This window comes from Pelecanus crispus, chromosome Z (assembly GCF_030463565.1).
Source record: "Pelecanus crispus isolate bPelCri1 chromosome Z, bPelCri1.pri, whole genome shotgun sequence".
Taxonomy (NCBI): Eukaryota; Metazoa; Chordata; class Aves; order Pelecaniformes; family Pelecanidae; genus Pelecanus; species Pelecanus crispus.
This window is the reverse complement of record NC_134676.1, coordinates 78,857,580-78,873,347: the sequence shown is the minus strand read 5'-3', so window position 1 is coordinate 78,873,347 and position 15,768 is coordinate 78,857,580. Positions and strand designations below refer to the sequence as shown.

Below are 15,768 nucleotides of genomic sequence, written 5' to 3'. Positions count from 1 at the left end.
CCAGTGGTAACAAAAAGCAACTAAATAGCACCGAACAAATCCTAGAAAACAAGACTGCAAAACCATTCCCTAAAGCCTTATTTTCATACAGTTGTCAACATCCTGATGCTATTTATTAATTCCTAGTTTATAAAATACTTAATGCTGAAAAAAAACCCCCTTAAATAAAATTTAATATTTTTCACCTTGATTTTAGAAACATGCACTTGACTTTAGAAGTTCATCTAAAACACTTACTGGAGAAATGAAACCTAATGCCTGTTACAGAAGAATAAACTTAATTAGTGTAGTCTCTACATACTGCCTTTGCAGTTTTCAAAAAAAAGCATTCAGGTTTCCAGCTATGGTTTGTCTTCCCAGGGATCAGAATCGAAGCCAGACTTCACCTCAGAATGTACTCATAGTCAAGTTATTTATTCATGAAGAACAATTAACATTAAAAGAAAATTACTCTTTTCTCTGAGAATATCTTAAATGTAAGGTGTAGAATACTGCTCTCTCAACACCAACAAAGACATTCCTTCTGTGATTCAAAGAGAACACAGAGAAAAACACAAATAAAATAAATTCATGTAAATTTACAAATCTACTCACTCCCTCTCACACAAAACCCTTCAAAAATGTCATTTCAAAGATCACTGTATTTGAAGAGGAGTTATTTAAATTAAAATAACTACTTTACAGAAAGAAAGGATTAGATTGGGTCTTGCCTAGCAGTTTACCCCTTTTCTTGCATGGGACCATTCTCCACAACATGTTTTCAATAAACACTGTATAGTTAATATTTTTTTAAAAGATCTCACAACAACTGTTTTGTGTCCTTTTATTTTTTTCAGAAAACACTCTTGCCAGCTGAAGTTTCATGTGGTCTCTGCAAAAAACAAATCGTCGCAGAAGTGTGAATATTAACTGAAGATGGTGTTTATGAGAACAGAAAAACTTGATATCGATCTGACATGAATGGAAGAACACAAAGTGAAATGTCATTTCAACATCTGGTAAATCCTTCTGCCATTGAACTGCGTTACTGACTTTCTATTAGGCACCTAGCAAACCACACTTATTGAGACTTCACAGGTTAAAAACTAAAAGTAGTTTGCAAATTGGTCCGCCAAGAAAATGAAAACATTTCCTAAATGAAGGATTGGCAGGCTGATTACTGCATGTCCTCTCCTACTGCAGTCCCAAGAATACCAACACCTTTAACCAGAACAATCATTCAGTCTTGCCCACAAAAGTGATTTGAAACCCTGCATATTTTAGAAACACTCTAACTGCTAATGAGAATTTCACAGTGGTTAGTATAAAAGTAGCCTGACTTGGATATTGTAACTTCTGGCTACTTTCCACATACAATGAAAATATAGCAAGTAATTCTTTAGAAGATAGCATCTGCAAATTTGTAACAGTTCACTGGTAAGAAACTAATGCTTCACACTCCCCCACAGAGTACTGGTAAATCATTTACTTCATTTCCATTAAGCTCTCACTGATTCAACCCAAAAACTGACAATAAAAAAAATAATTCACAGAAACTGCAATTACAGAATTTTAAAAAATAACTCTTATCCTAAGTATGACAGAAAGCATTGTTATCAGGATAGTTATTATTTTTACATAATTCATAGGCAACTTCTGAGAAGTAGATGTGTGCAAGTTATGTGGATGACCACAGGAAATCAGAAGATGCTCATGATACTAACCTGTTTACAGTCAACATGCACACATGCTCAACCATTTCTACAACTGCTTATTTACAAATTTCAAATGAAGAAATACCAATGGTATGTTACCCAATTTAGAAGAACTGTTGTACTCAGTTTCATAGTATTTTTAACCTTCCCCCCCCCTTTCCATATCACTAGGCGATTGAAATAGGCAGAACAAGTAATCACTTAAATCCTCATTACTTTATAGACCTGTCCAACAGAGGCACGCTGCATACACGAGCACTCCAGTATATTAAAACAAACATGTCTAACAGGATTAGCTTTCCAGATGTGAACACCACTGATTTTTTTTTGCTGAAAGACAGAGGAAAGAAAAACGTCCATGGATTGCAGTGAATCTTTAATATTTTAAAAGCTTCACCTCAACTGACAGACCAGGTGGGACTGAGTTCAGAAGACAAAATACCAGTCTAGTCAATACAGCCACTGAGTGACAAGAAGTTATCAATACCCTCTCATTGCTAATGCTTTATACAGCAACAGAAATGCAGTTGCTCTTCCAAAAGTTTATGTTACATTACCTATTGAAGAACACCTGAGAAAGTCCTTCTCTGAAATTCAGTAATGATACCCTTGATAATATGAGAACTCCTTAAAAATACTTGTCAGCTAGGGCAAATACATCACCCACTGTTAAAATAATCCAGCAGATTTCTGGTTAATTCTAAAATTTTCCATTGTATTTTAAAACTGGACTTGCTCGAGCCTAAGTTCCACTTTCTGCATCCTATGTTATTTGCAACCCTACAGCAGCTGGCTGTGAGGGCACGAAGGCTGAGCCCTTGGAGGAGTGGGGTGTCAGCAGCAGAACAAGGACACAACAGCAATAGCTTAAATTCTGCATTCAAACATGCACAGGATTTTATACCTAATATATCAATGGGTTGCTTTCCATGGATCCATCAGCTTTTACATTTACTCAAACACAGAACTAAACATTTCTTTTTCTTGCCCTCAGTGAGAAAGCTATGATTTGTTCCTGTACAGAGGTACCAAACTGAGGTTTCTATTGCAGCTTTTCCCTCTGACCAAGAGATCTGCCAGCGCAGGCAGTGTATACCAGAAGGCCAATACTAGATGAAGAAGGCTCCATTAAGCAGCTGAAGCTCCAAACACATGCTTTTACCCTGATTTCTCTGCAGAAAACCATTCACACTGTATGAATGCTATCGATGGTCAAGAGAAAGAACAGATTAAAAGTACAATCATTTTGCTGAAGGATAAGTTATAAGTGTAGACATTCAGATTAGGGTGTTTATTTACAAGCCATCAGTATTAGCTTGAAAAAGGTGAAAAAATGAAGACTAAGAAAAACCCAACCCTAAAATATGCACAGGTTTACACTTAACTACTCTTGGATTCCAGTGAGGGAACTCAAGGTAATTAAGTTAATGTGCATATGCAGCTGAAGGATTGAGGCCAAGGGGGGATTAAACAGCAGGAACTATAGCAACAGACTAGGGACAATAGCTGAAGCATTCAGCGCAAGTGAATTTTTCCCCTTTAAACCTGTGGATGCTACAGAAAATCCAATTCAAATTGTGACTAGGTTAAATCATAGCATAGAAGAGTTTTAGAAAGGTAAATAACACCATTCAATGTAAGAGTTTCAACTTTACTGTAAAAGAGTTGGTCAGCCTCACAAGCAAATTTTCTTTCTTCCCCCCTACCCCATTATGGGGAAAGCCTTTCAATCCCTTTCAGGAATACGGCAATATGCAGCCAAAATTGTTTTATAAATCTCACTGTATATATAACTAACTGTCTTTTATTGACTTAAATGAATTTTCAAGCCCAATTTAAACCTCTGCAAAGCAGTTTGTATTTACAGATTTTATCAAATGCCATGTATGTAAACCAAAGACTGTTTTGTTAAATATTATTACATGTATACGAGATCTAAATCTAACACTGCAGATGCATGTTACTATGAAATGAACAGACATGAAGCTAAATTAGCTACAAATATATGCACAGGACAGCTTAATTTATTTCTAGAGAGCTACAGAACAGTGAGAAATAGTTACAGTTCAAATGTACTGTGATATGTCCAAGACAGAACTTTTCTAGAAAAGAGAACAAAATAATTTTCAATTTAACAACACTAACAATAACTTTTACTTATTCTTTTTCAAAAAGAACATCTCCGCGTCATAGAAAATAGGTGCAATGAATTTGCACCCTTTTTTTTCTCCTGAAAGCTGGGAATAATTTACCCCAGAGGCGTAATTATATCACTGTAAGCATAAATGAAAGGCTTACATAATTTTTGTTATTCTGGCAATAAACAGAAATACAATTAAGCAAGAACAAATCAAAATAAATTAGCCTGCCATAAAGAAGTAACATTTCTGAAAATTACTTTTGGGTTCTTGACAACTAACAAGTTCTGTTTGTCTGACTATCATTGTTGCTTTCCAGAGCAATACAAACAATACTTGTTTAGCATTCTCAGTATATAAAATTGTCTTGACTTGCCAGTCATTTGGGATTGCTTTGTCTGAACGGTTCCTTTTTTTTTTTAACAAGGCATCAACCAAAGTTTTGGCCATAACCAGGTAACATACAGACAAGTTGGTCTGCTGAGATAAACTCCTCCACAGTTTCTATTCAGCACTCGTTGTCCTGGTGATTTCTATATTACATAGGATGCCTGCAGACTGCCCTGCCAAACACTGCTGTCACCTCAAGACTACAATTTCGTAGCCTAGATTTTTATGGTAAAGGTATGAAGAAGCTGACTAGCTGAATCTTCATGCCAGGTTTTGTGATTTAACTGATATTTCTAGGACAGACAGGAAGACTAATCTTCATGATCGTACCCTGTAAGCATCAAAGAAATCAATAAAGCTTAATAAAGCAATAAATGGAAGCAAGGAATTTTTTAGTTTGGTAACTGGACTTTTGAGTTAAGAACAACAAAGTTTGCATGTGATACAAAAATGAGAGGCTATATGCTATTCTGGCAAAATATTGAAGAGTTTGTCATAAAGGACAACAACTTATTACTGCTAAGTATGTGAACACACAAAACCTATACCAGTCCAGCCCAATGATCTGACTAATTTTGGAGGTTGTGGCCAGCACAAGAATTCCAAAAAAGACACAGAAACCCTGAAATGGTAATGATACAGTAACTTCAGGGAAAGATTTTTCAGTAGATTTAAAAAAAAGAAAAAAAAAAGAAAAAAAAAAAGTCATGATTATGTAATCTCTCATGTATAATTCCAAGTATAGCATATTTTGTTTAAGATTTATTACAAAACAAAATTAACGCAGACCCCCTCTAGGGGTGAAAAGCAGTACCATTACACTCCACTTACAGAATAAAGGACTAACAATAAGATGAGACAGGCCCATTTAAGACATAAAAGCTCCCCAAGTCTTTCCTGCACACTAGTAACCATTTCAAAGTGTCATCAGCACACTGCCCCCTCAGCAATCAAGGTTAAGTACCCACAGTAGCTGTGGATGGAGGATGTCCATTTCTTTATTGTGTTTAATGAAGTCACCATGTAGGAAGAGACATCTAATGAAGAACGCTTCTAAACCATTTTCAAGCGAGTTCCCGGGCAGTCTCTTTGCAAAGACAGATCATCTGTGAACCAGGCAATGCGTAAGCAGCACAGAATATAAAAAACTGCATTCTAGTCATAAACTGCTCTCTTTTTCAACCTTAGTTTGCCTATTGCTGGGCACATAGCACCATTTCTGCAGTGAAGCTCTGAAATAATGGAGCTCATTATTTATTTATTATTTTAAATACAAAAATTTTCCCTCTCTGTCCTGCTCCTGTGTCCCTTCTACTGATGAACTTGTAAAACTGGAATGAAATTAAGGCAACATAATTTGCCTAGTTACAAAAAACTGGGATGTTTTTTGCCACCAGCAGTTAGATCAATGGAACATTCATTTCCATTAATATTTATGAGCACTATTTTGTTTTTCTTCTTAAGTGATTTACCTCAGATTTCAATTTATTGTGAAAAGCACCTGGAAAACATCTTCCATTCAACTTCCATTCCGACAGAAACATTCTCTTTTTCCTGTTTCACACACCACTCCATCCTGTGCTTTCTGACTTTCTCAAGATTTCTTATAAAATGTACTCTTAACAAGCCTTGGAACATTTAAATCTATTAAAGTAAATCATGCCATTTTAAATATCTTTCAATTTTTTATCATGGTGACATTCCAATGAAGCAAAGAAAAAATAAATACAAACATTCAGAACTGATTGCCCAAATGTTTGCAGGTGTTAACACAGTATTTGCTTTCCCTCATGATTTTTAATTGTACTAAAATTTGTAACGATGCCATAAATATGTACATTTTATCCAGTTTAAAAAAAAAAAAAGTTTGTCAAGAGAGAAAATAGAGTGAGGTTTGTCTACTAGTTTCTTTCAGCTCCACACACTCTTGACAAAACAATAATATGAGTTTGTCAAGCTGTCACATTTCAATAGCTGTTAAAGTATTTAGGGAGGTAGCATCCCAAATACTTCTATTGTAAGACCCAACCTTTTTGAAAGTCAGCTCCACCATTTAGAGAGCAAACAGACATTTTGAATAAAACATACAGAAGAAAGCATTATGGCATGTTTGACGCACAGCCTTTAAATAAACATGGATTAATAAGGGCTGAGTTTTCTCATGGTTTTTAGTTTACTTTGAAGAAATCCTTCATCCCTACATCGTCCTCTAAGCTTTAAGAGCATTTCTTTCCAGATTATCATCTCTAGACCATGCCAAAACAAGGTAAGCATTAGGCACCTTAAAACTTCAGTTGTTCCTAAATGTCCCTTGTATGAAATGTAAGAATTTGCTACACCTAGTCACAGTTCTGCCTCTGTACTATACACCTGTAGGTGGAATAAACTTGTATTTCTCCTACATGGGAGAGCAATATGCCAGTCAGAAGCTGACCCCACTTTGTTTTTTCACCTTGGCAGAGGAATAGCCACGCTCTGCTGTGCACACTAAGAGGACCTGACAGAAATAACATATTACTCCACTCTCCAGAGTCCTCTGCATCTGATGTTTGTGCTCTTCAGCTGATGATCATGCCATTGACAATACATGAGATCTTTCTGGCACAAGGAAAACAAAAAACCAAAAAAAAAAGCAGTGTACATCAATGGGAAAAAACCTCTCGCACACAGCCTGCAGAAGCAGAGATACCTGCAGTCCTTGCAGGGGTTATGTCAACAAGCCAAGGGCTCCAGGCATTCTGCATTCTTGCATGAGCCCACAGAGGTACAGCCACAAACTTTCCCTTATTTTCTGCCCAGTAAATTCTCTTTTAGGTGCCAACTACCAAGGCTGAGAAATAATATGGGTGAAAGGATCCATGATGGTTGTAGTACCTTATGAGAAGTGTCACTTTGGGAGATCTGTAAATGCTCTTTCCTTTTCCATCTCTGTGGACCCAGTTCCATGTTGGATCTTTCTGCTCACAGGATGATGGAAATGAGGAATGCCAGTCATATCAGTCAAGCAGGCATTCAAACACTGCTTTTTTATATCTAACATCAAGCTCTCACCCATGCCAGCATGCAATGCTTACAAATTTAAGTGGAATGGCCCACATCTCAGCTTTACAGATTTCAGGATCAGTTGAAGACACTATCTGAGCAGTAGCAGAGCAAGTTCACAGGCAGCAAGGGAAGTACAGCCACCAGCTGGCAGAACAGCATGACACATTGAGTTACCCACTTAGAGGAACTCCGGGCTGAAATGTCTTGGCCTTTAAAGAGGCTTCCTACTGACAAAAAGAGACTTAATCTCATCAGTGTCACCAAGTTAAGCCAAGCATATGTATAAATAATGCCATTTCTTCTTTAAACTGGAATGCCTAATATAAGTTCACTGGCTGACTTGTGCAAAGGGTTGAAAACACACATGGTCACTTTGTCCAAAGAACTGAGAAGACAGAAATGAGCTTGCTTTCCTTGCACCTATTCTGTTTCTTAGAAGATAAAGAAGGATTATCTGGTGGGCACTACTAGGATGCCTCTAAGACAGAGTGCCACTCTGTCACAAGAAAGCAGTCTCAACTGGGATAAAAAAAGACAGGCTGCAGTAATGTGCTGATGTGGGACTGATTGGCAGTACCTTGCTCACTGACACTCCTATGGCAAACTGAGTAATGCATGCAGCTGGAATGTCTTTTCAAGGGTAGATACAGCCTGCTCAGAGATGCTTTGCTAGACTCTAGAAAGATCAAGCAAGTGAGGGCATGAGTAGAGTCCCCTGAACTGTGTCACCACGTGCAACAGCTGTGAGGACATAGCTGATGCTCTCACAGGTAGGTCCTGAAATGCAATTTTCAATAGCAGGTGATGATCCTCAGTTGGCAAGTCTCTCAGTAGCACTGTTGTCCCTTGCAGTGACCAAAATTCCTTCCCTCTACTGAACCCATTGATCCACCCAGAATCTCCCTTCGTTGGGAAGGTACGTGGCTGGAACTGGTTCCTGCTGGGCTTGAAATAAAATGACTCAACTGAGTCCAGTGGCGAGGGAAATTAAACTCCCTCATTATTTCAGTGAGGATAAGGCTGGCAGTTCTCGACCAATATAGAAAACATCCTTTCCTTTCCTCTGCCACCTCCCTCTCCTTATAGACCCAAAGATCACAAAAGCTGAGAGCAGCTTCCTGTGTATGAAGGGCAACAAGGTAGGTCTCTGCACTAGGATCTGAAGACTGCCTTCAAAAATACCTCCAAGAAGCACAGCCTGAACCTGATGCTCTCTCTCTTGGTTTCCACATCTGGGAACAAAGTTGACCACATGCAAGCCAGGGACACATGCATGTACCTCAGCAGGACACAGCTTCTGCTGAATCAGAAGCATCAGGTCACCATATGATGGCAACAGCTTAAAGTCAGAGGGCCTAATTATACTGCTCTGCAACTTTGTCATGCCAAACAGACAATGTAAGGATCAGCTGCCTGAAGATTTCTGCACTCTAGTTTTAGTTGAATGAGCAACTATTACACATGTTCAAGGAAGACAGACATACAAGAAAATACCAAAACAGCTATGTAACTCAAACCCTAGAATAGACAGATTCAGAATTCCACTTGTGGCCACGTCTATCTGAAAGACCCTTTATATAGACATGTTAACACAAGCTAAAAGAAAAAAACCATCCCTCCCTAGCCGAGGTGAGCAACCACCATCTGTTTTCACAACATTTTCAGATATACAGTGGAATTTGAACTGACTATCTCCCAACTATAGACTTAGCAATGAGGAGTGCCCTCCACGTTAAAAATACATTTAAATCATCTGTTACAAGGATAACATGTAGGACAAAGTTCTGTACACCTAAATACAGATCATGTGATATGCAGAGCCTATACCAAGACAATTGCCTTGAAGTGCTGTTAACTGCATGTCCTACATAAAGTGAAAGAATTAAACTGCTGCTTACCTAGGCAACCTACCACTACTACCTGTTAACCTGTATTGCCAACCTCCTCCACCCCTGTTTTCTTAATATACTTTCTTAGACAAACTCTGTTTCTTTGCCATCATGAGGATTAAAGACATGCTGAGAATCAGTAAACAGCAAGAAAACTCTTTTGAGAGAGACAAAGTGCGTGAGAGGATAATCTACATGCATCTTACCGATGCTTCTGTTTATTCCTTTTAAGCATGTGGCATATAACCTGCAAGAGGGAGCTTTCAAGTGCAATTGAAGTACAGTGCAAGGTATTAGTTCAGACAACTGAAGCTGCACCTTTAATAGTATGCCCAGTTTGGCTGATGGTATAAAACCTCACTGGACGATGTACATCACCATAGTGTGACTGTGCATTCTTACGTCTGATCACTGAAATAAGTGAAATAGCTTTTATTTCAAAAAAAAGAAGCAAAAGCCAGGCATGTAAGTGCTCTAGGATGGAAATTCTTCTTTGTTCCTTTAACATCACCTAGAGCTGGTAGGAGCTGGTCTCCTTTACAGTATTCTTTCTAATGGTAGATTGTGATTTCAATAAATTGATTCTTAAAATCTTGAATACAAGGCATTTGGTAATTTGAACTATTAATTAGCTTGTCTATTTGAACATATTTTACCTTCAAATTGTTGTAATATTCTCCCTCTATTTTGAAAATTGACCCTCATGAAGAGCTACTGGTGACCTACACAAAGTAGGCTGCAGTTCTCTAGCTGTAAGAAATTATATCAATAATTGATTGTAAGTGGGACCTCTTTAAAGGCCAGCTTTCTTCAGCAGCTAAACGTCATCTCTTCTGAATGCACGATTAGGTCAACAAAATTTCTTTCATTAGTTCCTCCACACTTGCTTTATCTTTCTACACAAACACACAGAGAAACATTATATTAATTTAAATGCCTGAATAACTGTATTAGAATAACTAACACAAACTGAAGGTTAATTTCAAGCAAGGATTGAACCCATTTACTGCAAGGAAAACTTGGGTGGGAATTTTCAAACATCGGAGAATTAAATACCCAAATCCCATTAAAAGTCAATATAGATTGGGCACTGACCTTTCCAAAACCTTTCTAAAGTTCTTAACTATAATGGCACTGATTAAGTTAAATTATTTCAGCAAAGGTTGTATGAAAACATTATCCCTTATTGGAGAAAGGAGCGGCGGGGGGGGGAGAAGAAAGTATCAACCAGCAAAACATCCTAAAAATATTGTGCACTCCCTCCATATTGCATAGCTATCCCTTAACTAACGGGCGTACCATACGGTCTGAAATTTAGTAACTTTTTTGTACAAAAATGGTTTACACATACATCGACTCATGAAAAAAGTCGAAGTATGGAATTTCAAGTGAGAAATTTATACAAACACTTTAATAGTACAATATAGAAATCTATTGTAAAAATAGCTTTAAACAAAAATACAGAAATATGGAGAATTATTTAGTGTCTTTTTAGTCTGATGTTATGAAGTTGGAGCCACCTAACAATAAAGCAAACTTTTTTCACAACCCCTAGCACCCCCTTCCCAGGATTAGGAACAAAGCATAGCAATGGAAATAGTAAGGTTGTTTTTACACATAAGAAAAGGTGAGATTTGGGAGAGTCCATAGGAGCACTCAGAGACTTCTTAAGAAGTGAACGACAAAAGCAGAGTACTGTAGGAAATGACTCTTCCCCCTCGCCCCCCTTCAAATTTTTCAATTTACAGACTTGTAACAGCATGTCATCTAGGCTTAAGGACATTACGCAGTGGAAGATTCTCTCCCTTTCCCCCTTGCTAGGATGAAATTATCAACACTACTCTGAAATGTTTGGACTAGTCTTAGCACTGTATTGTGTCTATACACCCAGTAATGATGAATCGTTCCTATTTTCACTGTACCTGTAAGCAAGACAATTCCTTTTGCACCTTTAAAAATGTTTAATATAATGCAATATTTAAAGTCAATTTAGAGAAGCTATAATACATAAATACTAAATATATCCAAAGGAATAACCATAGTAGCAATCTTTGAATTTCCATGGAAACCCTACTTAGAACACAAGATACAAATTGTAGACAAATGTTAATCTCTTAAATCTATATAAATTCACACTTTGAAGATGCAGTCTACGAACAAAAAAGTGACTGCACAACAAAAAAGCAACAATATTGCAAAAAATTTAGCAAGCAGCAGAACTGTTGGTGCTCCTGATGCACAGAACTCCTTGTAGGGTCAGCCTGTAAAGCATCTCTCACAGCAGGGGTGCTATGCTAACAGCAGCATCTAGAAAACAACACATCATGGCAGTGATGAAAATAACTTGGAAACTGACATCTTCCCATGCAACATTTTTAAAAGATTAAAAATATACCAAAGCTATCACCAAAAAAATCCCATTTTCCAGCAAGACACTTGTGGCCTAGGGTGGCACTGCAGAAAGGAGGTCTGCATAGCTGTATTCTATTAAAAAAAACATGAACAAAACCAACCCCCAGAACAAAAACACAGAAGAAAACAAAATAAAAAAGCAAAATTGGGGGAGAGTTAAGAGAAAATCTCTGATCTCTTCAAGCTCATTCCCTACCAGAGGAGACACCTTGGCAAAAGCTGAGGCTTTAGAAACGTATATTCAGCCAGACAGAGCATTAAAGAAACAATGTAGGACATATCATGTGGCAGCTGAATTTATTGTTTCTCTCCTCCAACGAGGCATTAAAAACTATTACAAGGATAACTTCCAAGGGCTAAGAAATACCTGGAATATAACACCACATTAACCTGCCCTGACAGACTTACATGCTTACAGACCTTTCCCAGAACCTGGGGCGGGGGCGAGAGGAGGGGTGGAACCAACCCAAAAAACCCAAACCAAAACAGAGGTGCCTACTTCTTGGACAGTCTCTGTACACCTTGAGCCTCTGACCTGCAGAATCTGGTAAGCTACTTGTTTTATTGTTGCAGAAGGTGAACATCATGATTTAGAGAAGGTGAAAATGAAGCAGGAGTTAGGCAAAGACCAGACTGGGTACTAAAGACCACTCTGTGGCTACTGACAATCAAATACAGTGGGACAGGAAAGAGCACTGACAACTCACCTACTTGGGGAACACAGATGTCATTACTTGGGTATGTAGAGCAAGGAAAGCCCGCATGCTCGACAGGCTGAAGTAAAACCATGATGCAAGTATTCTCCTGAACTTTTGTACTGGAAGGAAAGCTACACCTGGGTCAAGATCTAATATTCTGTACATCACAAATGGCTAATGCCTGTCCCAACAGTACAATTGATTCCCTCAAATTACACTATACAGAAGACAGAAGTTTAAACATGCACAGACAAGCAGTTCCACTGATAATCTTTTACAAACTGAAGTGATCATCCTGGATTTCTGAAGGAATGCAACACATACAAACTCAGCTTTTTTGCTTGCTGTTAACCTTTTAACTCATGCATGACTATTTCTATCTTAATAATGTATTTTCAATTTCTTCTTGATTAATATTGGAGCCAGTTAGTTTACTCTTAATTGCCAGTGCAATGACAAGAACTTAAGTAATTTCAAGAATTAATTATATTCATCTGGTGTTTGACATATTTCACATTAAATGAAGTATGTCACATCCAGCTGAGCTTCCAAAGGTAATTTAGACCAGGGGGTGGGAGGTAGGGGTGGAGGGGTGTGCAGAATCAATCCCCTGTGTTAGAATCTGACTGGGCTCCAAATTACATGCTCTGAAACCTCACAGACAGTAATTAACACACTCTAGGTCTGCTTGGCTTGAAATCTAAAAGCGTAAGTCTTACCTTCAACCACACTACCTTATCAGAACAGATGTGAAAAATACCTATAGAGAAAAGCTAAGTGGAATCAGAGAAATACACTGGGGAACAGGTGGAACTCAGATATATTCCAAGTTTTCATAAAACCCAATTTATTCACTTTCTATCGGGCATAAAACAAAATGGCACTCCCAGTGATGGTGTCACATTTCTTAATTTTTCTGCAGAAATAATCCTGTTGCAATGACAGTCAAATAGAAGTAGAGGAAAGGGGATACTAAGCTTAGGAGTAACAGACTTACGCATGTATGGTTAGAAATTACGTCAGTGTGAACACAAGTACTCTTAAGTTCACCTACAAAACGCAGAGGAAGACAAAAATAATCTTCAAATTGTTAGTAACGTTGTAATGTTTTTTCTGTAAAGTAAATCAGATCTTATGTACCTCCATGTCCCCTCAAGAATCATAGAATCACAGAATGGTTTGAGTTGGAAGGGACCTTGAAGATCATCTAGTCCAACCGCCCCGCCACGGGCAGGGAGAAATGCTCATCCAATCAACCAGTCAATTACTTTCAACACAGGGTAGGGAAAAAAGTTAACCATTTTGAATTTTCAGCTCGAATTAATTTTGGAAGGATAATACAAATTGTTTTCTAATTTGTTCAACTGCTTAGCACTGAAGTGCATCAAAGCATGATTTCATTCATTTTTGTCATGACACAGTGAGGCATAAGAACACAACATCTTTATATGATGAATCAATCCCAGCTGAGTAGTATTTCAGATTCTCTGTTAAAAGTTAACTCTGAAATGCACACTGCTATCACAGAACTAGAATTTCAGGAAAAGATAATACTACCACAGATACATGATTGTTGTGAAACTTTGAACCATAAATAATTATCCATTTCAAATACCATCAGTAACACAGAACTTTTGCTGATTAAAAAATAGATTAAAGAGAAAGGGAAAAAAACAGCTGGATAATCCTTGGTAATATTAGATTAAAAACCACAAAAATTTTGACTGTAAGGATAATCTTTAAAAATTACTCAGCACTATCTCAAAAATGAGACTAAGTGAAATGAACTGCCATTATTCATTCTTTAAAAGACATCAAGTAAAGTGTGTTCAAGACTGATAGTACAGGAAGGATAGTAAGCATAGAATATACACAGCCCCACATTCTCAGTCTCAAATACTGTATGTACAACTGTGCTGCACAGCAGAAACTGTGACATGATTTTTAGAGGTGACAGTATTCATTTTAGGGGAAACATCATTTGGCTATCAGCCAGCAGAATAAATTTGGCTGAGATGTCCATTCAGGCACATCAAATTAGATATCTGGATCTTAATCAAGACAGACATATTAACATTCTTTTCTCCTTTAAAGATTCAGAGATTCCAAAACAAGTGTTATAGCTTACCAGAAAATCCGAATCAAGACCTAATAACCAATGCATATATTTAAAATGAAAAAGGAAACTTCAAGTATAAATTCTAAAGTTCTAAATTAAGAATGAAATTTTATTTTGATATACACACACCCTGCCACAATAACATTTTCATAAACATACAGAAAATTTTGAAAGATTACCTGGTAAAAATACCATCCACAACACCAATTGTAGCCTCCTTCGCGGGAACGTAAGAACCAATCTGTGCCATGACTGTGATCAATGCAACTTGCTTTATATAGGAGCTCTTTCCTCCCATGTTGGGTCCAGTTATTATCATGACCCTTTCACCATCTCCCTGGAAATACAAAACAGCAGTCAAATGTATTGTCCTGCACGTGGCGCTTTTATAAGGAAGTCTGGTGTGTGTATGTGCTTAGAGGGATAAAGAACAAGTCCTCAGGATCAAACATTCTGTTTCTAGGCGAACAGCTTCCTTCATTGTTAGAATTCATCGCATTCAGTTTTCAAGATATTATGAAGTTTCGGATAAATTTTCTTAAGACCTCTCCAGGCTAGTGAAAGAGAAGCATCGCAATCAACTTTCATTATTCTTAAGCAAAATGGACAGAGTGAGGAGGAACCTTCCCTTTCTCCACCAAGAAGCCAAGAAAGCACTCCAAGAATTTTCTGTGCAATTTTCTTTGGAGAAAGGGAGAAACTCATCAGCTTTCAGCACAGCCGGTGCTGTCCTAATTTGGTTGTGATCCAGATTCCTCTCCAGTTATGAGTTCTCATTGCTAAATGGGGAGAAGACCTGGCGGACAAAGACCTGACCTAGATTTTACACCCATTCATAATTGCTTGCCATGGTACAACATACAAACATTCAAACAGACTGGCTACAAAAAGAAATCAAGACATTGCCAAGTTTGGCAATACTTGACTGCAACACAGATATTGTGAACAGACTGTATCCAATCTCTGACTGATCAGTGTATCTAACCACTGAAGTCCTATGGAAAATGAAATCAGATGCAAGAGCTTGTCCCAGCTGTAAGACTCCCTATAGTACTGCTGCATGTCCGTGGCTCCAGAATAAAACTGTCTTCCTCTGGTGCAAGACAACTGCTAATACAAAATTAAAACTCACCAATGAATCTAGAAAGCTTTCTCATAGCCTGAATCAAGACTAGGAAATTAAGTTAATGCAAGGACTTTAGACAACTAAACTTTTCCATTCTACTGGGTACATACAATGAATTCAAGTAACTGATGAACTAACTAAAAGCCATCATATTCCATTGCCCCATGGGAGGGGCATGCTAGAAAGGACAAGCTGTGCATAATGAACATTAGCCACACTACTTAGGAAACCTGGCACTGACCAGGCACTGTGACAAG

General features: G+C 37.7%; 1 protein-coding gene across 1 annotated transcript in view; it reads right to left on the bottom strand.

The window, feature by feature from the left end:
• Positions 1 to 15,768, bottom strand: part of MSH3 (mutS homolog 3) — a 123,369-nt gene that overhangs the window by 10,729 nt on the left and 96,872 nt on the right. The window contains exon 20 of the mRNA XM_075726161.1: positions 14,565 to 14,722. Within this exon, the coding sequence (XP_075582276.1) occupies positions 14,565 to 14,722 (158 nt within the window). The remainder of the gene's footprint in view (positions 1 to 14,564; positions 14,723 to 15,768) is intronic.